We start from the raw sequence: 25,957 nt of genomic DNA on the forward strand, positions 1-25,957 counted from the left end.
AACAAAAGCTTTACCAAGGGTAGTAATTGGCTCAATTTGCACGGCCCATAACTGGCAGATTTGCCATTGACAGAACAAAAGGTTAGTGGCCTTAAAAAAAGAAAGAAAGAAAGAATATCAATGTAAAAGAATAAATTCACTTGGGAGGAAGAGGTAGGAGGATTGCTGTGAGCTCAAGGCCACCCTGAGACTACAGAGTGAATTCCAGGTCAGCCTAGGCTGCAGTGAGATCCTACCTCAAAAAAAAAAAGAATAAATTCTCTTCCTCTCCTCAAAAAACTCAGTCCTAAGCCGAGCATGGTGGCACATGCCTTTAATCCCAGAACTTGGTATGATCACTGACACTACATAGTGCATTCCAGATCAGCCTGGGCTAGAGTGAGACTCTACCTGGAAAAACCAATAAAAAGAAAGAACGAACTGGAAACTCGGTCCTTTGGTGGCTCCTGTGCAACCGCCCTTCCCGCTTTAACCTGAAGGGGGCGTAGTGGTGGTCAGTTGAAGAGACAGGCGTTCCAGGGGTTCCCCAGAGTCTGGAGGGCAGGAGCACAGGATGGGCGTGCCCTCAACAACTCCTCAGCAATGCCATGGGAAGGAACAAGGGGGACTGACAAGGGGCCACCAGTCCACGAGGGTAGGAAGGTGAGTCAGACTTGCTACTTCCTTTCTCTACCAGACTGACACAATCAGCAAATACCACTCCAGCTCGCACTGTCAGAGGCTGGCACGAAGGATGGGCTCTGAGTTGTCTCGAGCTTCCTTCCTTTCTTGCCATCTGTCCTTCAGTCAAGCACATCCCATCTGTCCTTTCCACTTTCTCGCGCTCTTCTACCCAGTGCCTTCAAGCAAGTATGTTTTATGAATTCAAACAAGCCAGGTATGGGGAGGCTGAGGCAGGAGGAGTACCACAAGTTGGAGGCACTGAAGGCCAGCCTGGGCTACATAGTGTGAGACTCCGCCACAAAAGCATAAAAGAAAGCCGGGCGTTGGTGGCGCGCGCCTTTAATCCCAGCACTCAGGAGGGAGGCAGAGGTAGGAGGATCGCCATGAGTTCAAGGCCACCCTGAGACTCCATAGTGAATTCCAGGTCAACCTGGGCTAGAGTGAGACCCTACCTCGAAAAACCAAAAAAGAAAGAAAGAAAGGAAGAACGAATGAACGAATGAATGAAAGAAAGAAAGAGAGAAAGAAAGAAAGAGAGAAAGAAAGAAAGAAAATGAATCCAAAGAATTCAAAGGCATGAACGATAGATCCCAAGGCTGTTTCCCTGGAGGACAGAGTATCAGCGCTGCTCCTCACTTTTCCCCTGGAAAGTCTACACCACCAGCCTCCCTCCCACAATCCTGCCTGAGGAAGAGCCACTGAATTACCTATAGTCAGAAACAAGGGGTGGGTGCCTGCTCAGCTGGGCCTCCACTGTCACTTTGTCCATCTTTAAGATCCTCTTGAGCAGGTCAAACCGCCTCACTCTGTAGAGCAGCTCGGCCAAGGTGACATCACAGAGCTGGCCTCTCTCACTTAAGCTATCCAGGAGGTCCCTGAGGTTAGGTAGAACCAAGTCTTCAGCAACATCCCGGCACAAGAAAAGCAGCATCTCCCTCTCGTCTTCGTCCAGCGACTCCTCCACCTGACGGATGACCTCGGCGGACACAGAGCACAGCGCCATCCTCAGCACCGCGGTCCGTCCACTCAGCCAAGCACTGGGAGCCGCCGGGAGCCAGCTTCATTTCTGGAAGCTTTCATTGCTCTCAGAGGGCTTGCCCATGGACGAGTTCTGTAGTGAGAGGACAATTTTATTCTTTTTTAATCCGCTTATCAAAAGACTTAAGCCGAAGAGTCAAAGTGTCAGCTCTTTCTTGCTTGCTAGTCTCCCTAACCAAGAAGATTCTCGGCTCCTGTTTTTAAGTCCACAGAAAGGGATCCTTAGTGGGTACAGCCAAAGACCAAGACTGGGCCAAAACCCAAGTGAGACAGAAGAAAACCTACACATTCACGGAAATGAAATCAAAAACAAATTTGTCTCAAAAGGAAAAAAAAAAAAAAATCCCACATGGCTTGCTCAGAATGTCAAGCAGGGTAAGGGGAAATCACACCAGGGAGCTAACGACGAAGGAACCACGAGGGAACTCGGGGGAGGAAGAGGAAAGTCCAGTGACTAAGCTCAGTGTCACAAGGTGACCTCCCACTTTCAGAGGTTCCACCCAGGTGACTTGGACATGTACAAATCTGGGCAAATGGAACCCTTTCTTCAGGGTTACATAAACAAAGAGGATGGGGTTCTGTCCTTCCCCCCCTTTCCCAGTTGTTGCCTCACTTTACTACCTCTAACTCACACCCGAAAGTTCTGCTGCCAGCCCCCTAGAGCCCTCGCAATGTGGCCATGACTGCCTGGAGGACTTAGCAGCACAAAGTCCCAGGAAATCAGCACATGCTCCCAAGTTTCAATACACTACTCCATGGCAGCAATGGCCATCCTAACGGCACCAGTGGAAGGGGACTGGGAGGAAGAGCTGACTCCTGGGGGCTGGCTGGGAGGAATCCCCAGCTCAAGGCATGAGTGCGGTTTTAGTTTCTTGCATTGGAAATGAACTTTTTTTTTTTTTCAAAATTTAAGCTCCAGCCTGGGGAGATGGGTAAGTGGCTAAAAGCATGCAGAGCCTGCTGGCCAGTATTCACACAAAGCCAAATGCACAAAGTGGTATGTGCATCTGGAGTTCATTTGCAGCGGCAAGAGGCCCTAGTGTACCCATATACTTTCTCCCCCTCTTCTCTCTCTCTCTCTCTCTCACACACACACACATGAGCACATGCACTTTCTCTCTTTCATGTAAGTAAATAAAATATTTTTTCCAAAAAACTGTAAGTGGGACTGGAGAGATGGCTCAGTGGCTAAAGATGCTTGCTTGCAAACCCTGATGACCCAAGCTCAATTCCTCAGTACCCACGTAAAAGATGTACAAAGTTGTGCATGTGTCTGGAGTTTGTTTGCAGCAGGAGACCCTGGTGAACCCATTCATATTTTCTCTCCCTCTCTCTTCTTTCTTTCCTCCTTTTTTCTCTCCTCAAATAAATTAATATTTAAAGATGTAAACTGCAAATGATGTTCATTGTCTCCTTTTAACTGTCATAGCTATAATTTATAACTGGAGCATTCTGAGCAAGTACTTTATCTGTTCTTGAGGCAATATTGAGTTAAAACCTAACCTTGAGGCTGTGGATGTAGCTCAGTTGGCAGAGTTCTTGCCTGGTATGCACAAAGCCTCGGGTTCAATCCACAGCACTGCATGAACTAGGTATGGTGGCAAACACCTATAATCCCAGTACCCCGTGGAGTCAGGGTAATCAGGAGTTCAAGATCATCCTTGGCAACAGTAAATTCAAGGTCAGACTGAGATATATGATCCCCACCTCAAAAAACAAACAACAAACAAACATCTAGCTGATGTGGTGGTGCCCGCCTTTAATCCCCGCACTGCGGAGGCAGATGTAGGAGAATCTCTGAGAGTTCCAGGGTAGCCTGAGACTACCTAGTAAATTCCAGGTAAGCCTGGCCTAGAGCAAGACCCTACCTCAAAAAAGCAAAGGAAAAGTGGGGGGAAGGGCTGGAGAGATGGCTTAGTAATTAAGGTGCTTGCCTACAAAGCCTAAGGACCCATGTTTGACTCTCCAGATTCCACATAAGCCAGACGTACAAAGTGATACAAGCGCACAAGGTCACACATGCTGCAGGCCCTGGCACCTCAATTCTCTCTCACTCTGTCTCTTATAAGAAAAAAATCTAAGCAAAACATTAAAGGGACCACAATTCAACAAACAGCTAATTTCCATGAAATACAAGATTTTTTTTTTGTATTCTACTCACTAAAAATCACAATTGTGTTAGATGTTATTATAAATCAATCTCTAAAACATTTACATGCACTAGGAAAAAAAATAACTAAGAGGGGGGAAAACAATAAATAAAGGGTCAATAAACACAAGAGTAAGAAATTCAAATTCACCAGATATAGTTGAAGAGAACCAAACATGGGTACTGGAAGTGAAATGTTTAATTCCTTGTTTTTAAAGATAATCATCTATCGTTTGCAATGCTCATTACAAATGATATAACAATGTCATCAAGAGCTGACGAAGTTAGAGCATGATCTACTCAGTTCATTTTCTCCTACCGTCAGGCCCACAACTGCTATCTGCCAGTCACGCGCACTCAGCAAGAGCCCTGCTGCTGTTTTCTCTCTGTACTAATGGGGGTACAGTTTGGCAGCAAAACCCAGATGACTCAGTGGTAGCATATGGCACATGGAGAGAAAATATCAAAAGAAAAATGCAGATCCCCATGAGAAGTGAAGCCACCCAGATAACAGCAAAATATACAAGAAAGAGTACTATAGGGGATGGTTAATTGTGACTAGGACTGTTGGGCCTTGATAAACAAGAGCGTAGAAGTGAGAGATCAGGCTAGAATACCAATAATCACCATTTTGTTGGGCTTTCCTTTAAGTCCAAGCCAAGAAATTCCCAGAAAATTTCCTTAATGACTAGGGAAGTCCACAATGTCTTCAGAAGTAAAACCCCCTCATAAGAATCCCTTCTCAACCCAGGGCATATGAGACATACAGAGAACTTTGAGAAAAAAAAAAATATAGAGCCTTGGGGCTGAGAAGATGGTTCAGTGGTTAAAGGCATTTCCTTGCAAAGCTGCTGTCCTAGGGTTCAATTCCCTAGCCACTTGTTGCAGTCAGGTTTTACATTGCTGGCATAAAACACCTGACCAAGAGCAGCTTGTGGGGGAAAAAAGGTTTATTTTGGATTACAGACTCGAGAGGAAACTCCATGATGGCAGGAGAAAATGATGGCATGAGCAGAGGATGGACATCACCTCCTCACCAACATCCAATGGACAACAGCAACAGGGGAGTGTGCCAAACACTGGCAAGAGGAAGCTGGCTATAACACTTATAAGCCTGCCCCCAATAATGCATTGCCTCCAGGAGGCTTTAATTGACATGGCACAGAATAAACATTCACACTCCAAAAGATGGCACTGAGCATAGCAAATAAATATTCAACCAATACAAGATTTAAACAGGGCAAATATCAGGCTCTGTAGCTCCAACTCCAACAATTCTAGTCAGTGACAAGTCTCTGGAGTTCCAATTCCACCCCTCCAGTCCTGGAAAACTTCATCCAGTACTGGCAGCTCTCCCTGGAAACCATCCCATAGTCTTGGCACCTCTACTGGGTCTCTACTGAAAACCACAGCACATCCTCATGGCTCCATTGGGCTCTACACAGGTAATCCAACAAGCCTGTTTCGGACTGCCCATGGCTCTACCAAAATAAATCTCAATGGCTGTAATCTCTCAAATGCTCTGAATGGGCAGCAGTTTCAACTCAAAGATTTCTTTTTTTCTCTGGAATATCCCTCTGCTCACACCAGTCTATTTTTCTATGCAATGCAACCCTGCACAAGTTCTCAGGACATGGGCATAACAACAAGCCTCTCCTACAAACTGCTTCTAGCCCAGTTCAGACAAAGCTCTTTCTCACCCTCATAAGCCAAACCTCACCATTCATAGTTCTTACTGCATTCAGGTCTTTCAACTCTGACCAGAATAATCCACCAAGCTGTACTTACAATACTGCAAGGCATCTCTTAGGCCAAGGTTTCAAATCCTTCCACATTCCTCTTGAAAATCAGCTCCAAAAGGCCAAAAGCCATGCAGTCAGGTCTCTAGCAGCAATGACCCCACTTCTGGTATCAACATTACTATTGAAGTCAAGTTCATATTGCTGGCAAAAAATACCCAAACAAGAGCAGCTTGTGGGAAAAAAAGGTTTATTTTGGATTACAGACTTGAGGGGGAGCTCCTTGATGGCAGGGGAAAATGGTGGCATAAGCAGAGGGTGAACATCACCTCCTGGCCAACATCAGATGGACAACAGCAACAAGAGAGTGTGTCAAACACTGGCAAGAAGAAGCTGGCTATAATACCCATAAGCCCACCCCCAATAATACACAGCTTCCAGGAGGCTTTAATTGCCATCAACTGGGAACTTAGAATTCAGAACACCTAAGTTTATGGGAAACACCTAAATCAAAGCACCACACCACCCATAGAAAACAGGATGGGCATTTGTTTGAAGCAGCAAGAAACTCTGTGCTTACACACACACACACACACACACACACACACACACACGAGCACACTTTTAAAAAATAGCTGAGCATGGTGGCACACACCTTCATTGCCAGCACTCTGAGACTCTGAGGTTGGGTTTGGAGGATCACTGCAAGTTCAAGGCCAACCTGGGGCTAGAGTGATACCCTTTCTCAAAAATAAACAAAAATAGGGCTTTGCTGTGTAGCCCAGCCTAGCTCAAAACATACTATGTAACCCAGGCCAGCTTTGAACTCATGACAACCCTCATGCCTTAGCATTCTGAGTGCTGCGTTGCAGATGGGCACTACTGTGTCCAGCTGAAGAAGAGAGAGGAATACACCCTGGAGGTAAACTCATTCAGAAATTGACATGAACAAAAACAATAACCAAGACAGTAGACACAAAATTAGAATTCACATCCTAGGAACTTACATCTGAAAGAATACAACTAAGTAAGCCTAATGACCCAGGTTCATTCCCCAGTACCCACATAAAGCCAGATGCACAGTGGTGCATGTATATGGAGCTCGTTTGAAGTAGCAGGAGGCCCTTCTGTGCCCATTCTTTCACTCTATATCTATCTATCTACCTATCTGTCTATCATCCATCCATCTTTCTCTGTCTCTCTTGTAATAAATAAGTAAAATTTTGTTTTGTTTCCTGAGGTAGGGTCTACCTCTTTAGCCCAGACTGACCTAGAATTCACTCTGTATTCTCAGGGTGCCCTTGAACTCATGGCAATCCTCCTACCTCTGCCTCCCAAATGCTGGGATTAAAAGCATGCACCACCACACCAAGCAATAAGTTTTTAAAAATTTTTTTGTTTTTTTCAAGGTAGGGTTTCACTCTAGCTCAGGCTGAACTAGAATTTACTATTTAATCTCAGGGTGGCCTCAAACTCATGGCAATCCTCCTACCTCTGCCACCTGAGTGCTGGGATTAAAGGTGTGTGCTACCAAGACCAGCAGTAAAAATATTTTAAAAATAGGAGTTCCTTTAAAAAGCTGATCTATGGAATAAAAGTAAGGAAGTTATTTTGCTAGACAGCAATTTATAAACAGTAATTACAAAAGAGAAAACCCCATAACAAATATTGTGCTTAATGGTAATATGTTATAGTCATCCCCTGAGAAATCAGGCCTAAATCAGTGGTGTGTATGTTCATCTCTTTAATTAAGTTTACTGAAGGACAGAGAGGCAGGATGCCTAGGGAAAAAAACATAATGGAACCAAATAACTGGCATTATTCACAAGTAGTATGATTTTCTGCATAGAAAAGCCCAAAAATAATGACAGGGAAAATGTTAGAATTTGAAACAGATTCAAGTTATAAGGTATATGATAAATAAATAGAATGTCACTTATATTTATATACCTTAGCAATAAATGGGAAAAATATAAAAATTTCAAAAAGATACTATTTAAAATACCAACAGAGCTGAGGAAATGGTTCTGCTGTTAAAGGTTGCTTGCTTGCAAAGCTTGAATCCTGGGTTTGATTCCCCAACATCTAGATAAAGCAAATGCAAAAAGTGGTGCAAACACTCAGAGTCTGTTTGCAATGAGCAGTAAGGGGCCCTGGAACATTCACACACACACACACACACATTAATAAAATAAAATAAAATAGCAACAAAATCTGCAAGGTATGGAGAATACATATAACGTTTAGTAATAAGATATTTAAAGAAGAGGGTTGGAGACATGGCTCAGTGGTTAAAGGTGCCTGATGGCCCAGGTTTGATTGCCCAGCACCCACATAAAGCCAGATGTACAAAGTGATGCATGTATCTGGAATTTGTTTACAGTGGCAAAAGGCCCTGGTGTGCTCATTCTCTCTTGCATGTCCTCTCCCTCTCTCTCTCTCTCTCTCTCTCTCTCTCTCTCTCAATCTCTCTCTCTGCTTGCAACTAAATAAAAATTTTTTTTTTCAAGGTAGGGTCTCACTCTAGCCCAGGCTGACCTGGAATTCACTATGGAGTCTCAGGGTGGCCTTGAATTCATGGCAATCCTCCTACCTCTGCCTTCCAAGTGCTAAATAAATGAAACTTTTAAAAAGATATCTAAAGGGGAAATTATAAAACTTTATTGAAAAGTTATGCAGATAATTGAAGATATATATGATAATCATGAACAGAAGGCTTAATGTCATGAGCTATCAACTTTTAAAGTGAATTTATAAATTTAACATAAATCAAACCAAAAATCCAACAAAATTTGCCATAGGCATTGACAAGCTGGTTCTACATTTATGAAAGGAAAATAGAAAAACACAAATAGCCACTAAACAAATGAAAATATGTTTGTGCCTGAACAGCAGTCAGAGAAATGCAAATTCAAACTGTAATGAGACATTTATTATTTCACATTGATCATATGCTGTGTCTGCTACGAAATGTGAGAGAAAACACTGGGAAATATGAAACTTTACATGCTGCTGGGAGAATTATAAGCTGGCACAGCTGCTTTAAAGAACAATTTGGCAGTGTCTGGCAAAACTGAAAACATTACTCTCTGACAAGAAAAATTTCTTTCCTAAGAAAATAACCTTTAAAAACCTTGCAGAAAAAAAAAAAAAACCCTTGCAGACAAGTATCTTAAGTTATGTTTAACCTGGGTATGGTAGTACCTGTCTTTAATCCCAGCACTTGGGAGGCAGAGGTAGGTGTATATATAGGTGAGTTCAAGGCCACTCTGAGTCTGCATAGTGAATTCCAGGTCAGTCTAGGCTAGAGGGCTAGAACCTACCTCAAAAAACCAAAAGGGAAAAAAAAGATATGTTTAAAATGTTCTTGGGGCTGGAGAGATGGTTCATCAGTTAAGGTACTTATCTGCAAAGCCTAACGACCTGGGTTTGATTCCCCAATGCCCACATAAAGCCATATGCACGAGGTGAATCATGCATCTGGAGTTCATTTGCAGCAGCTGGGGGATCTGGCATACCATTCTCTCTTTCTGTCTTTGTTCTCTCTGTATATTCACCTATATAATATACATATACAAATATATAAATATATATACTTAAATGTTCTTAAAAGCAGTAGATGGTGCAACTAAACAATGGAAACCACCTAGAACTCCACCAAGAAGACACTGCTTAAAATGTTATATGGTTCTTTGATGAAACATCAACATCCTGAAAATGAACTAACTGTAATTCCATGAGTCTCACAAAAGCAAAAGACAAGGTGATAAAGAAGTCACAAAATGTGACTAATTTACATCAAGATTATTTCATTTTTGAGACAGGGTCTTGCTATATAGCCCAGGTTGGCCTTGGATTCACAATCCTGCCTCAGCTTTCTCAGTGCTGGGATTACAGGCACGTACACTACATGTAGTCATATTAAGATTCTATATGTTGGGCTGGAGAGATGGCTTAGAGGTTAAGGCATTTGCCTGAAAAGCCAAAGGACCTCTGTTTGATTCCCCAGGACCCATAAAAGCCAGATGCACAAGGGGGCGCATGCGTCTGGAGTTCATTCATAGTGACTGGAGGCCCTGGTACGCCCATATTCTCCCTCTCTCTCTCTCTCTCTCTCTCTCTCTCTCTCTCTCTCTCTCTCTCTCTCTCCTTCTCTCTCACTCTGTGTGTGTGTGCGTGCACGCGCACATGCCTGCCTCTTTCCCTTTCTCACTCTCTCAAATAAATGAATAAAATTTAAAAAAGATTCTAAATATTAGGAAATAATAAGAAGAATGTTATTTAGAGGTATATATTCACAGTGACAATATTAAAATATGCATAGTAATAATAAGTCCAGAATTCAGGAAAGTGATTTCCATTATGGGATGAAAGGAATGTGTCTACATAAGAATATAAATGAGGGCTGGAGAGATGGCTTAGCAGTTAAGTGCTTGCCTGTGAAGCCTAAGGACCCGGTTCAAAGCTCAATTCCCCAGGACCCACGTTAGCCAGATGCACAAGTGGGCGCATGCCTCTGGGGTTTGTTTCCAGTGGCTGGAAGCCCTGGAGTGCCCATTCTCTAGCTCTCTCTCTATCTGCCTCTTTCTCTATCTGTCACTTTCAAATAAATAAACAGAAATAAACAAAAAATTATTAAGAATATAAATGAAGGCCAGGTGCTGTGATGCACGCCTTTAATCCCAGCACTTGGGAGGCGTAGGTAGGAGGATCGCTGTGAGTTCAGGGCCAGCCTGGGACTACAGAGTGAGTTCCAGGTCAGCCTGGGCTAGAGTGAAACCCTACCTCAAAAAATCCAAAACATAGCCCCCCCGCAATATAAAAATAGCTAGGCAGGGTTGAGCATGTCTGTAATCCCAGCACTTGGGAGGCTAAGGCAGAAGGATTGCAAATTCAGGGCCTGTCTAGCCTACATAGTAAATTCCAGGACAGCCTACATTACATACTGAGATCCTGTCTATAAATAAATAAATAAAGGCTGGTGATATGGCTCAGAAAAAAGCAAGTGATGGAGCTAGGTAAAGTGCTTGCCTAGCATGTGCAAGGCCCTGGGTTCAATGCCCAGTACTGAAAAAATAGAGAGGAAATGACTACATTTGTAATATTTTGCTTCATAAGCCTAGTGATAGATACACAGATATTAAAATACAGAGTAGTCCCCCTTATCTGTGGAAGATAAATTTCAAGACTCAGTAGATGCATGAAATCACAGATAGTACCATTTACTAAGTCTTTCTTATACATGCATACTTCTGGAATAGTTTATGAATTAGGTACAGTTAGGGATTGTCAAAAATAACTGAAGATAGCTGGGTGTGGTGGTACACACCTTTAATCCCAGCATTTGGGAGGCAGAGGTAGAAGGATCACTGTGAGTTCAAAGCCAATTTGGAGCTACAGATTTCCAGGCTAGCCTGGGCTACACTGAGACCCTACCTTGGGGAAAAAAAAACCCTAAACACAAACTAAAATAACTATAATATACTGTAATAAAATTGCCAGCATCGCTTCTCCTGTTCTTTGAGACCATTACTAAGTATAACAAGAGTTACTTGAACACAGCAGCCAATCCGATAACTTAGACGGCAACGATGACCAATGGGAAGGAAGTATATACAATGTGGAAAATCTGTCCTAAGTCCCAGGCAGGGCTGAGCAGCACACTGGGAGAATTCATCATGCTACTCAGAGCAGCACACAGCTTAAAACTGTTCATTTCTGGAATGTTTTTGCATGTATATGTATATGTGTGAGTTCATAATGTGTGTAGATGCACGTGCACATGTGTGCGTATGCACATGGAGGCTGGAGAACAACCATGGCTGTCATCCTCAGGTACACTGTTCATATCCTTCTGAGACGGAGTCTCTCATTGGCCTGGAGCTCACTGATTAGGCCACGCAACAAGCTCCAGGGGGTCTCTATCTCCACCTCACAGTCCTGGAATTACAGGCACGCATCATCGTGCCTGGCATTTATTTGGGTACTAGGAGTAAAACTCAGGCCTTCATGCTTGTGAAGGAAGCTGAGCCATCTCCTCAGCTCCATTTCTGGAGGGTTTTTTATTTTACTTATTTATTTATTTATTTTTATTTTTCGAGGTAGGGTCTCACTCTAGCCCAGGCTGACCTGGAATTCACTATGGAGTCTCAGGGTGGCCTCGAACTCATAGCAATCCTCCTACCTCTGCCTCCGAGTGCTGGGATTAAAGGCGTGTGCCACCACGCCCAGCTGGGTTTTTTATTTTTTATCTTTTTGTTTTTGTTTTTGGATCTCACTATAGCCCAGGCTGACTTGAAATTCACTATGCAATCTCAGGGTGGGCTTGAACTCACGGTGATCCTCCTACCTCTGCCTCCCGAGTGGTGGGATTAGAGGCGTGCATCACTATGCCTGGCCATTTCTGGAATTTTCTATTTGCTATTTACAAACCAAAGTTGACCACAGGTAATAGAAACCACCTAAAGCAAAGCTTCAGGAAAGAGAAGCCTGAGTCCCCCGCTCCACATGCTTGGACCACAGTAAAACTAGAACACACTCACAAGTCAAAAGGAGACCTTATGGGTTTGAAAACTGAAATTTTGATTTCTGTATCTTTTGTACTTAGCCTTTACCAGTTAATAAACATTACAGGAAACGAATACAGGTGAGGAGAACAAAAACCACGTGCCACAAAGAAACTATTTCCCAGCATTTGAAATGCTTTCAGGCCTTAGAAAAGAAAGTCAATGCCTTACCCATGGTATGCTCAAAAAGAACAGGCGGGACATTATTGAACATGATTTCAAGGATCAGCAGCTGTAGAAGTTCTTTAGAACTCTGCAAAAGCACAGGGGTGCCCATGGGTTGCCAGCCCCACCTGCAGGGGGCGCCCCTCAGTACTTCACTCACCTTTTCTGAAGAATCGCTTTCTTGTAGCTTGGAAGAAAGGCACAGGAGCTATGCAAGCTCCGTTCTGATTTTTCATGTTTCCAAATACGCAGTCCTCCTGATTAACCACTATCCCATCAGTTCATTGTGCCCTGCTGTTTAAACAACTCCCCTTCTATCATCAATAAAATTAGCATATGTTTGTTTTATAAAAATTTTAAAGGAATCCCCCTTTTCTTCAGATGAAATTCTTAGTGGCTCCCTTTCTTTTCCACACCTACACAAAACCTCCCATTTGGCACACCAACTGGGCTTGGTAACCAGAACAGCTAAAACCTAAGATCACTATCAGTTTCATTTCTCTGGTAATCATGAGACTATTGCTAAGGGCTGCTCGAAATGGCAAACAAAACTTGAAGCAAGGCTTGGTGACACATGCCTTTCATCAAGCACTCAGGAGGATGAGGTAGGAGGATCATCATGAGTTTGAGGACAGTCTGAGCTACCTAGTTTGAGGTCAGTCTGGGCTACAGTAAGACCCTGCCACAAAACAAACAAACAAAAACATTTTATTAAGCCATCAGCATTGCTTTCCACTGGCTCAGAAGTGGAGAACCAAGGTGTAAAGTAGAAATGCTCCAGGCATTTTCAGTAAAATACACAGTATTAGTACTTCCAAAACTGCTGAAAGGGACGGAGAAAGGGGCTCTAGGCCAATCTTCTAGCAAAGAGCCCCAAGGATCCCAGAACCACGAGGCTCCTAGACCATAACAGTAGGCAATGAGATGCTACCCTGGGGACACTGACCTCAGAGCTATAATCACAGCAGACACCCCGAGATTGAGAGGAGGCTCCATCACCACCACACCTGCCTCCAGAACCTAAAAAGCTGGTGACTACCTGATGTGACCCTGCTCCCCAAACCCTTACCAGCACCACCATCCTGTCAGCAGAGGCGCTAAGAATAGCCTCCACCCACTTCCGTTGCAGATCTTGCCTGAATGCACCAAAGACAGAGCTTCTTCGAACCCTAGCCTGACATGAATCCGAAATACACTTTGGACAGAGATAAGAATGGGGCTCCTGCACCAGTGGACCTTGACCATTACAGGATATTCCCTGGGGGCACTTGCTGCTTCGTATTTAAATGCTCTGGACAGATGTGGGTGCCTGACTCAGAGCTGACATTCACTTCGAATGAGTGCAGTGAATCACTGTGTTACAGATGATGGCAACAGGTAATGAACTCACTTCCTTTTCTCCAGATTGGACCTGGAACACGTGCTTTAAGCTCTGACCGGAATCTTTACTTCTCTCACCTTTTGCCTCCTGACACCCAACCCTCATAACACCTTAGGTGAACGAATGGCTTAGATGTGCCCAGCACATCGAGGTTGAGCACTGGCTCAGAAATGACTCCTGGGGTCACAGGAAAGCATCCCTATCCTGGGCTAAGTGGAATGGCTGGTCAGCCTGCACCCCGGCCTCAGCTTGTGAGCCTCCTCCCCGCACACCCAGAGTAGCAAGCTCAGAAAGAGGAAGACCACGGGTGGGTGGGGAACTGACACCACTACTTCCTGTGATGCCAGCCTCTTGGGCAATTTCTTTTACAGAACCCTGGTCAGCTCGATTTCCACATCTTGAGGAATCCTCCAACTTTAAAAGCCCTCTCTCATCCTAACTCCGACAGGTTTTGCCTTACCCTCTCAGGAGGACCTGAGGGGCTGCCTTTCTCACCTTATAACATGGTCAGAAAGCTTCCAACTCAACAGCAAGTAACACACACACACACACAAAAAAAAAAAAAAAAAAAACCTTAAGCCTGAGGTCCCCTAGACCAACCATCCTTGCACCTGATGTCCTTTCGGGGGAAGCTGGGCTCCTGAAAGAAGAGACACCTCCCACAATTCCACCCTGGCACCCATCCCCACGGTGACACTCAGCACACAGCAATGCTGGAGTCTGGGGCAAGAGGAAAAATCATCAATGCCGGGGCTGATCGTTATCAAATTCTAATAGTTTGTTTATGACAAATTTGGGGCATTATGTTGACTTTGAAATGCTGCACTGAATATTACTTATCTCAATTCCTGAGTTTTGGAGCGCATCCTTACATGACGTACACGAGCAGCTCACTACTCGCCTCGCTCTCGTACTCCAGCTTGACAATACTGCTTTTGTTAAGTCCTCAAGACCTCTTAGTTGCCACGTCCAAGGGCATCTAGATGCCTTCTTTCAGACCTGCATTCCTTCTTCGGATCATATACTCTTCCAAAAAAATAAAAATGAATGTACTGCCTCATAAAGACATTTGCACAACCATTTAATTAAATTACCAAGAAATGGAAACAACCTAAGTTTCCATCAAAGGATGAGCAGATAAAGAAACTGACTTTATGAATATACAGCATAGAATATTACTCAGCCTCCACCGTAAGCACTTTACTGACTGTGCCATGGCCCTGGTCCCAAGCGAATCACTTTCTTAATTCAAATCTTTTCAATATTCTTTGTATTCAAGGCCACTCGTGGCTTGGTGTCTGCTCTCAACACTTAATAATACGCACAGCTCACATTCAACTTCAATCAAACTTCAACAACTTCTCTTCCATGGGCCTTTGCCTAGATTATATCTTTGCACTTATTTGCCTAGTAAAAGCCTCTTAGCTCACAGGCCCAGCTGAAGCATCTCCAACTGCATAAAACTTTCTCTGAAAAAGTCCACATAAACCCCACACTGCAGACAAACCTTTAGGAAAGGGCTGGAGAGATGGCTTGGCGGTTAAGGCGCCTACCTGCAGAGCCTAATGACCCGAGCTCAATTCCCCAGTAACCGGGTAAGGCCAGAAGCACAAAGTGGTGCGTGCATCTGGAGTCTGTTTGCAGTGGCTAGAGGCCTTGGTATGTCCATTCTCTCTGTCTCTCTTCTCTCTCTCTCTGCTTGTGAATAAGTAAATAAATTAAAATATTTTTAGGCTGGAGAGTGGCTTAGCAGTTAAGGCATTTGCCTGCAAAGCCAAAGGATACTGGTTCAATTCTCCAGGACCCATGTAAGCCAGATGCACAAGGGGGGGGGTGCATGCATCTGGAGTTCTTTTGCAGTGGATGGAGGCCCCGGCACACCCATTCTCTCTCTCTCCCCCTCTTTCTCTCTCTCAAATAAATAAATAAATAAAATATGTTTTTAAAAATATTTTTAAACTAACCCTCTGGAAAGCACTTGACATGCCCCTCTGGTGCCTACCTAGTAGGTGGCAGTAAAATGTATCTTACAGAATGTCAAGTGCCTCTCACCCATCTGGTATCCAAACCACAGAAGGTTCCAGTAATCAGCAGTCCAGCTGCCAGTATGACTGGTTAGCCTGCCCAAGACATACTTCACATTCCATTCTGTGTCCTGCTTTCTGCCAGAAGCTAGGTGGGATGTGGCAATGAAAGGCAAGTCACCTCCATGGAGCCGCCGTGTGAAAACAAACGTAATAACGTCCAGCAGCCCTCATGCCTGGACAGTAATGGCGGTAAGCCTGTCTCGCCAGCTGCAGGAAGCAGCGTGCAAACCTGGAACTTTCGGGTACATGGGAAGGAAGCCCCAGTGAGATATGAACATAGAGCACTTGAAAGAGTCACCCAAAAGTTCCTAAAATTGCCGGGCATGGTGGCGCACACCTTTAATCCCAGCACTTGGGAGGCAGAGGTAGGAGGATCGCCGTGAGTTCAAGGCCACCCTGAGACTACATAGTGAATTCCAGGTCCATGTGGGCTACAGTGAAACCCTATCTCAAAAAAAATAATAATTCTGAAATGACAAAGGAGGAGGGATTATATGCTCCTGGACAAAATACAATGTGGCCACCTCACAGACGTTCTGTGCATACAGGAGCCCACCTTCCTCCTCCACTCATGAACACAGAGATGCTGGCTCTCTGTGTGGCAATTTGAGCAGCTAATATAATAAACCGACTTTCCTCCCCCAGCTGTGAGCATTCTAAATCTAAGATAGTACCTAAAATGCCATTTTGCACCCCTCTCAAAACACTGAAACATTGTGCATGTTTAGTAACTTTGTGGCTCCTGATTTTTTTAATGTTACAAATGCAACAATAAAACAGTCTAGAAGATCATTAGCTGAAACCAAATAATAAATGTGTCCCAATTTGAAATGTTCCCATCATTACTTATTGGTGCCTAGAAACGTGCATTAAAAACTTTTGGGGGATAGCCGGGCATGGTGGTACAGGCCTTTAATCCCAGCACTTGGGAGGCAGAGGTAGGAGGATTGCTGTGAGTTCAAGGCCACCCTGAGACTACATAGTGAATTCCAGGTCAGCCTGAACTAGAGTGAGACCCTACCTCAAAAAAAAAAAAAAAAACTTTGGGGGGGCGCCTGGAGGGATGGCTTAGCAATTAAGGTACTTGCCTGTTAAGCCAAAGGGCTCATGTTCAACTCTCCAGGTCCCACATAAGCCAGATACACAGCGACACAAGCACACAGTGTTGCACATGCAAACATGTGGAGTTCGATTGCAATGGCTGGAGGCCGTGGTATGCCAATTCTCCCTCTCCCTCCCCACCCCCCATAGAAAAAGGCCAGTCTGTTGGGCTTGCCTCAAAAACAAAAACAAAAACAAAAAAACCCTTTGGCAGCCAGGTGTGGTGAAGAATGCCTTTTTTCCCAGCACTCAAGAGACAGAGGTTATAGGCCAGCCTGGGCTAAGTGGGACACTGCCTCAAAAGAAATAAAAAATAAAAATAAAAAAAATGACATAAAATTAGAAGGCATATTTTATGCAGTTCTTTGAAGAAACTGCTATGGTATATAAACAAACTTCAGGTGTTGCCAAGGTGAGAGAATTATTAATTTAGTAGGGACTTCAAAGCCAGGCCTGGTGGTACAGGCCTATAATCCTAGCTACTTGGGAAGCTGAGGCAGGAAGAACACAGGTTCAAAGTCCTGTTTGGTCTAGTAACTTCAATGCCAGGCTGGGCAGTTCAGTGAGATCATGAGATCACACAGCACACGCCTTTAATCCCTGCAATTGAGAAGCAGAGGTAGGGGGATCGCCATGAGTAGGAGGCCACCCTGAGACTACATAATGAATGCCAGGTCAGCCTGGGTTAGAGTGAGACCCTACCTTGAAAAACAAAACCAAAGTCAAAACGGTTAAAAAGGGACGGAGGTTGTAGGTCAGTGACAGATCACTTGTTTAGCATGTACATAGCACCACAAAAGAAAAAAAAAATGGAGACTTTAAGGAGTAGAGCCATGCATAGTGGCATATGCCTCTAGTCCCCGCAGTTAGAAGATAGAGACAGGAAGATAAGGAGTTAAGGCCAGCTTTGGCTATATGGCTAGTGTGAGGCTAGCCTGGACTGTGGGACTCTGTCTCACAACAAGGGTTGGGGTTAGGCCATGAGAGCTCCTCCCTTGTGAATGGAATTAGTGACTGAGAGCAGTTTCCTAGAGGGAAATCCCTTGTTACTGTCTTCCACTCCTGTCACATAGGATGTGGTGTTCCTTTTCTCCTCAGGACCATGTTTTAGACACCACCTTGGAAGCAGACAGCAGCCCTCACCCAATGCCCACAGCTTGATCTTGGTCTTTCCCTCTTCCAGCATCTTGAGAAATTTCCGCTCTTTATCAGTAACCCAGTCTGTGGCATTTTGGCATGGGTATACAACATGGACTAAGACAGAAAGCATTTCCTATGACTCCCAGGGAAACTCCCACAAATTCCAACCTAACATTCCCTCCATTGACCACCATGGTTCATAACAGGTATGTAATGGCTGCAGAAGATGAGAGAATGGATCACAGAGCAGCAAAGGATCTAGGCTGGAAGATGGTGAATCTTCTAAATGGACCCAGCAATAAGCAGTGCCCAGGAGCAGTGACGTCGGTCCAGTGGATGGAGCAGGCTGCTCTACCCTAACCAAAGTTCAAGTTTTGCTGAGACAAACCTGTCATAGGCAGCCCAAGAGTATCACCTCACTTGTGCATAGACCCTAATCTAGCTCCAGACAAATCATTACCTCACTGTTCCCTGGACAGCTTTTCAATCTTTGCATCCATTTAGAAGGCCCCTGACCCACACCATCTCTTCAGGTTGGAATTTGATGCCACCTTTGAAGGTACCTGCTCCACAGCTTGTCCTGATACTTAAATCTGCTCCTGATTTGTACTCTCTTCTGCTAGTCCTCTTATTTTATGCTGTGCAAGAATTAGTATGTGGCGTCCTTATTGACATGTAGGCTCTCATAAACTTTCAGTTGACTGTGACAGACCCTGGCCAGGCCTGCCAAGCTGCCATCAGGGCCCCTGAGCAGACCAGCCATCGCTGCACACTTGCAGTAGGTATGCCCAAGTATAATGTCTACCCATCCCTTTGCAACCTACAGTGAAGCAAGATGGAGTTGGGGATAAAAGATACCACACTTGAACCTGATATTAGATGAGGAGAGAGAGCTTGCAAAAGGAAGTGTTTATAACTATATAAAATAACAAAGGTGTTGTTTGAGGGTGATTTACTGTATGACTAAAGAGGCTGGGCCCATCATACCAGATATTCTCTGGTCTTTTTACAAAAGGTTTAACTCCTAGTATCTTTTGCTAAAATAATTATGTCCTTTACATTTAATCTTGATAAACTTGGGCTGGGGAGATGGCTCAGTGGTTAAAAGCATTTACTTACAAAGCCTCCTGGCCCAGATTTGATTCCCCAGTACCCACATAAAGCCTCCCACACACAGTGGTACATGTGTCCGGAGTTTATTGTCTGGAGTTCATTTACAATAGCAAGAAGCCCTGGCACATGCATAATATCTCCCCCGCCCTCATAAATAAATAATATTTTAAATAACAAAAAAATCTTGATAAACTGCCATTTTCTTAAATGCCAGAGTGCCAGAGTTTGCCCAACAACAACAGACCAAACTTGCCTAAATTTTAAGCAAGATTTCAAAGTTTAATGCTTTGGTAAAACCCAAGTTCAGAGACCAAATTTCAATTCTACATAGTATAAAGGAGCAAAGTGGCCAGCCAGGTTTGTTTGTTTGTATCTAAGCCATCTGATATGAGGTTCAGAAGAACTGGATGTATATTCCATGTGATAGTCAAGAAGACCAACATTCTTTCTCCTCAAAGGTTTGTCAGAAGAAATAGAACTGGACCAAGGGGCAGTCAAGGAAATATATTAATTCCAGCACTTGGGAGGCTGATGGAGGAAGCAAGTTCAAGGCCAGCCTGAGCTACAGAGTAAAACTTTACAAAGGGGGAGCAAGAAACAACCTCAAGTTCATCTAGAAAAGACTGGCTTGAAATAAAATTTCAACCTAGCAAATATATTTATTCAGTTTATGAAATGGATTCTCTCACAACTAAAGGGAGACAGATCTGTTCAAAGCAGAAATTGTATATCCTGCCAGGGACATAAAGCTTCTAAACTTTTTTCAGTCTAACATTTTTTCTATATAAAGCACTACCTGTTGCTATAAGAAAATATGAAAATGGAGAAAAATAGAGAAGAAAGTAAAACTTTCTCATCTGCTTCAGTCTTGCCACCATCCCTGGTATGTGTCTAGCTGTTCCCTAATTTCTGACCTATTTGATTCATTCTTTAAGGTTCTTGATATTGCTGGTGACAACTCAGGTTAAAGAGATGGACTTTTTCTACATGTAGTCTGAAGGCTAGCCAGCTTGTTTACAGTGGCATAGATTCTCCAGGGATTCAGCTTTATGCTGTATATAACTCCCCTGTGCCACCACAGTGTCTTTAATAAGTCCAACAGGCATTTATAGCACAGCATTATAATTACTTGTGAGATTAAAATAACCTGGCCATGGGATTAGGGTTGAACTCAAGTCAAGCATAAAACTTAAACTCTGAGGTTTCAGTAGTTAATATACCATGACCAAGATTTTGAGCTTAACTTTTTGTTTTGTTTTGTTTTGTTTTCAACTAGGATCTCACCCTAGCCCGACTGACCTGGAGCCCACTCTGTAATCCCAGGCTGACCTAGAACTCACAGCAACCCTCCTACCTCTGCCTCCTGTGTGCTGGGATTAATGGTGTGTGTCACCATATCAGGTTAGCATAACTTTTTTTTGGTTTTTCAAGGTAGGGTCTCACGCTAGCTCAGGCGGACCTGGAATTCACTATGTAGTCTCAGGGTGGCCTTGAACTCATGGTGATCCTCCTACCTCTGCCTCCCGAGGACTGGGATTAAAGGTGGGCGCCACCATGCCCAGCCAAGCTTAACTTTTGATACTACTTTTGGCTTTTTTTTTTTTTTTTTTTTTTTTGCATTTTTGAGGTAGGGTCTCACTCTAGCCCAAGCTGACCTGGAATTCACTATAGAGTGTCAGAGTGGTCTCAAACTCACAGCAATCCTCCTACCTCTGCCTCCCAAGTGCTGGGATTAAAGGCATGCACCACCATGCCTGGCTTGGCTTTCTTAACTAAAAGGGGAGCTCCAGTCAGCAGAGAGACATCTAAGCACTTCCATTTCCTACTGGCTATAAGGACTTTTTGATAATGTTCCAGGGAGTTTGGTTGGCTCCCCTAACACCCCAGCAGGTGTACAAGAAAGATATCTGTCAAACACCCATATACTTTAAAGAAAAGACCTGACTTTAAAAACTACTTTCACTCAGGCATGGTGACACATGTCTGTAATCCTAGTGCTTGGGGGGCTGGAGGCGGGCATTAGAGGCCAGCCTGGACATGAGGCCAAACCTCAAAATTTCACAAGTAGATAAGGAAGTAACATTAGGTGATTGATGAAAATCATTATAAAGCAAAACGTATTAAACCTTAGGACAAATGGCTACAAAAGTTTTCAACAATGATGGAGCAGGATGTGGTAGCTCATGTCTGGAATCTCAGCACATGAGAGGCTGAGGCAGGAGGATTGCTGCAAATTCAAGGTCAGGTGCATTTCCATTTCTCTTGCACCCACAAGAAAGTTTCTGGCCAATATTCCGGGGAATTGTGCACATACAGTGAACTGTAGGGCACCTCACTAAGGATTTGACTCTTCAATTTAAGAGTGCACTGCAGAGGACATCATCTTGAGTATACAGGTGAGCATGATATCAAATTGATAGAAATGAATTACCAAAGGTATTTAGGAATTCAGGGAAAGAATGCATGAATGATTTTGGCCAAAAATTTACATGGCCAAGTAGGGCAGAAAAACTGGCCACAAGTGGAGAACACAAAAGGAAAAGAAATACAGAACAAGATACAAAAGGTGGCAAATGCAATTTTGTCTAAAAAGAAAAGACTCAAGAACACATACTTTCTTTTAAATGTTTTTGAGGTATGGTCTCAATGTAGCCCAGGTTGACCTGGAATTCACTATGTAGTCTCAGGCTGGCCTCAAACTCATGGTGATCCTCATACCTCCACTTCCTGAGCGCTGGGATTGAAGGTGTGCACCACCACACCTGGCTTACAATTTTATATATACATATGTTCATATACACACATAGAAATGATCTTTTTCTTTCAAATGTGCATGGCAAGAACTGAATGGGAAGAGGGGAAATCCGGGCATCTGAACCAGCAAAAATTCCAGAGGTACCATTTCCAAAAAGAAGAAAAGTAGTCATTGGGGTTGGGAAGATGGCTCTGCAATTAAAGGCACTTGCTTGCAAAGCCAAGTTCACTTTCCCAGCCACCTATATAAGCCAGATGCAAAAAGCGCTTGTTGGGCTGGGGTAACGACTCCAAAAGGGCTGGAAAGATTGCTCAGTGGTTAATGGTGCTTGCTTCTAAAGCCTAATGGCCCAGGGTCGATTCCTCAGTACCCACCTGAAGCCTGATGCACAAAGCGGCACATGTGCCTGGCGTTGGTTTGCAGTGGCAGGAGGCCTTGGTGCATTCCTACTCTCTTTCTACTCCCCTTATCTGCCTTGCTCTCTGTCTCTCAAATAATAAATAAAAATCTATTTTAAAAGAGAGAGAGAGAGAGAGAAAAGAGGGGCTGGAGAGATGGCAGTTACAGTACTTGGCTGCAAAGTCCAACAACCCAGGTTTGATTCCCCGGTACCCATGTAAAGCCAGACACACAAAGTGGCACATGCATCTTGAGTTCATTTGCAGTGGCTAGAGGTCCCTCTCTCTCTCTCTCAACTTGCAAATAAAATAATACAATGGAAAAAATGGAAAAGTGGTCATTACAGAAAGATATCTTTCATTAGAAACAATGAAGCCAAGGGAAGAAAAGCTGCATGTGAGCAAAGCAGAGATACTAATAAAGCATCAGTTCTGAAAGACAGCTTGAAAACAGCAGCATACAAAAATGAGAGGGATGCCACTGTCAGCTCTGGTCAGAAAAACTTTTTACAGTGGGCAGCAGTAACCACAGAGACAACACGGGAAAATGATGCAAATGGAAGGCTCAGTATAAATGGGACACCTGTACCACTTCCGCCCAAGGATCAGGGAATATCACAGGGAAGAATGAAAGTGACAGAGGAAGGGAGGACTGTTATGGAACACTGACTTCCAGGCAAGACATGGCCATTGCACTCTTGAACTCTCAGCAGCTGATACTATTTTCACAAGACAGGAGCTGGGCTGGAGAGATGGCTTAGCAATTAAGGCACTTGCCTGCAAAGCCAAAGGGCCCAGGTTCGATTCCCCAGTACCCACACGAGGCACAAGGAGGCGCATGCACCTGGAGTTTGCTAGGGGCTCAGCTGTGCCCATTCTCTATCTGCCTCACTCTCTCTCAAGCAAATAAACAAACAGGATAGAGGAGGGCAGAGCCCACAAGGACCCCCGCCCTGAGGATCTATAAGCAGTTAATGGAGACTGGAAAAGAGTGAAGCATTTTCTTCAATGGGCTGCCACTGCTAAGACACCCCTGCTCCTGTAAACAATCCTAGTGAAAAGAAGACATAAAAGTAAAGGGGGATTTTTTTTGGGAAAAGAAAGAGGATCAGCAGGAGTAAAAAAAGGCAAGACATGGTAAGGGAAGGTAGTAAATATGAGCAAAATTCATCATATACATGCATAAAAATATGACCAAACCTATTGTGCATAATTAGTATAAGCTTAGAGTACCTGAAAGACCACATTTGTGTGCACAAGTGTGGAGAAGACACAGAAATGCAATGTTTGGCTATCTCTAGGAAATGGACCGCTGGGAGGTGCTTTCTCTATTTACTTTGCAAGTATTAAGCCCAGACAATTATACTACAATTGACTGAACGGATCCTTTTTAAAAAATTTTACTTATCGGGCTGGAGAGATGGCTTAGCGGTTAAGCGCTTGCCTGTGAAGCCTAAGGACCTCGGTTCGAGGCGCGGTTCCCCAGGTCCCACGTTAGCCAGATGCACAAGGGGGCGCACGTGTCTGGAGTTCGTTTGCAGAGGCTGGAAGCCCTGGTGCGCCCATTCTCTCTCTCTCCCTCTATCTGTCTTTCTCTCTGTGTCTGTCGCTCTCAAATAAATAAATAAATAAATATTTAAAAAAATTACTTATCATGGAAAATGTTAATAAAAATTGTGAAAAGAAAAAAATATTTATTTAAGAGAGCAAGAGGCAGAGAGGGAGAGAGAGAGAGAGAGAGAATGGGAGTGCCAGGGCCTCCAGCCACTGCAAATGAACTCCAGACGCATGCGCCACCTTGTGCATCTGGCTAAGGTGGATCCTAGGGAATTGAGCTAAGGTCCTTTGGCTTTGCAGGCAAGCACCTTAACTGCTAAGCCATCTCTCCAGCCCGACTGAATGGATTCTGAAGTATGGTACTGCAGAGAAGGAAATGAAATCCTGTGTTGAGGGCAGAGACAGCTGCAGGAGCTTTGGAAAGGACACTCATAGAGGTGAGGCATGACAGAAGTAAAATGTAAAGATAAATAAATAAATCTTTCACCTAAGGAAGAGACAGAGCATCACAAGAACCAAAGTACCTCCTGCCTCCGCGAGGAAATAAAGCAAGGGTGCATGTGAGTTCAGGCTGGTTTCCCAGCCCTGAAATTACCTCAACACACATGCCCAACAGCCAGCTTCCTGGATCAGACTGTAGGTGGACTTTGTCCAAAAGGTCCCTGTAAGATAACCTTTGTTAGGTCTCTCCATCTGGAGATTATGGGGACAGGAACGAAGTTTAATGTCCAGAACTCAGCCTGGCCCAAAGTGGCAAAATAAATGTTGGATTGTATCGAATTAAAGGCAAAGAGGCATTTGCGTCCAATAACAAGAGTTTAATTCAGTTTTGGAGCGCTACAAGAAATAAAAAGGCGTGAAGGGCATCGGCGAATGGAATCCATTCTTGGGACTTAAAAGAGCCCTATGTCTGGAGGTGCAGCGGGTGAGTCTCCAAAACCCTCACAGAAGGAACCAAGGGCAGAAAGCAGGGGACTTGATCCTTTTTTTGCAGGAACGGGGACCGGGGACCCAACACATCCCCAGCCCAGAGCACCACCAGGGCGGACAGATAGCAGAGTCCCCTGTGTACTCACACCGGGCGAGCGCCGGCTCATGCACTGGACAGCGGCCCAGGATGTCGCGCGCCCACACTGGATACGCTCCGGAAAGCTGAGCCTGGGGAAGAATGAACGCCTCGAGAGGCAGCGTCCCTGGCTGGCCACCACCGGGAAAGACGGCCTGCTCCGCTGGACCCTGAGCGCCTCCTCCACCCTGCTGGCCAGGGAACCAGCTCAGCGAGTCCAGCAGGTTCAAGAATAAGGTGTGGGACACGCCCCCCTCCCCAGCCATGCCGATCAGACCGGCCACGAGTGTGCCTCCCGGTGGCAACCCGCGCCCTGAGTGGAGTCCACCCGTGTGCACGCAGAAATGCAAGAGTTGCCCAGCCACCAGACTGAGCAGGTGCTAACAGGAAGGTCTGGGGGGAGTGCAAGAAGCTCCGGGGACAAATCTACTTCCGCCTCAGCTTGGGGTACACAGCCACCTACCTAGGACTCGCCCCCTAAGCATGTGGCACGTGACTCCCATAGAAGAGGAAACACCTCCCTGCAGACCCTTACGTGGCTTCACCTAGTGCCAAAGGAGGCGAAAATAGCAATTACAAACCGAATACCCAACATCAAAGAGTCTCTAAAACCCGTTGTGGCGGCGCACGCCTTTAATCCCAGCGCTTGGGAGGCAGAGGTAAGAGTAGCCCTGTGAGTTCGAGGCCAGCCTGAGACTACAGAATGAGTACCAGGTCTGCCTGGGCTAGGAAAAGACTACCTCGAAATTAACAAACAAAAAAGTCATTTTAGGCCTGTCATGGTGGCACACTGCCAGCATTTGGGAGTCTGAGACAGGAAGATTCAAGGTTCAAGGCCAGCCTGAGCTACATGTTCAAATTAAAGTGGTGGAGGGGCTATTTTAATCAGGGAGTTTAGCCTCTTCCTACATTCAAAGAATTGACTATTTTGCAAAATAATTTATGGGAGCTACCAGAGGGGGAAATTCTACTCCTTTTTGTCTGTACTCTTACAGAATTGGTCTTAGAACATCCCTATTGGCTCTGTCTCTCCTTGTGT

The 25,957-nt window shown here is 44.5% G+C and overlaps 1 protein-coding gene across 4 annotated transcripts in view; it reads right to left on the reverse strand.

The window, feature by feature from the left end:
- The window catches only part of Cflar (CASP8 and FADD like apoptosis regulator), a 58,939-nt gene that overhangs the window by 30,577 nt on the left and 2,405 nt on the right, over positions 1-25,957 (reverse strand). For 2 of the 4 annotated variants that reach the window (XM_045147508.1, XM_045147509.1), the window contains exon 2: positions 1,371-1,774. The exons of 1 other annotated variant lie outside the window; for it this stretch is intronic. In XM_045147508.1, the coding sequence (XP_045003443.1) occupies positions 1,371-1,666 (296 nt within the window). In that variant the 5' untranslated portion in view covers positions 1,667-1,774. Of the gene's footprint in view, positions 1-1,370; positions 1,775-24,928; positions 25,370-25,957 lie in introns of those variants that run through there. One more of the 4 variants, XM_045147507.1, reaches the window with a different exon arrangement.

The sequence above is a fragment of the Jaculus jaculus genome, chromosome 4 (genome assembly GCF_020740685.1).
Source record: "Jaculus jaculus isolate mJacJac1 chromosome 4, mJacJac1.mat.Y.cur, whole genome shotgun sequence".
NCBI lineage: Eukaryota > Metazoa > Chordata > Mammalia > Rodentia > Dipodidae > Jaculus > Jaculus jaculus.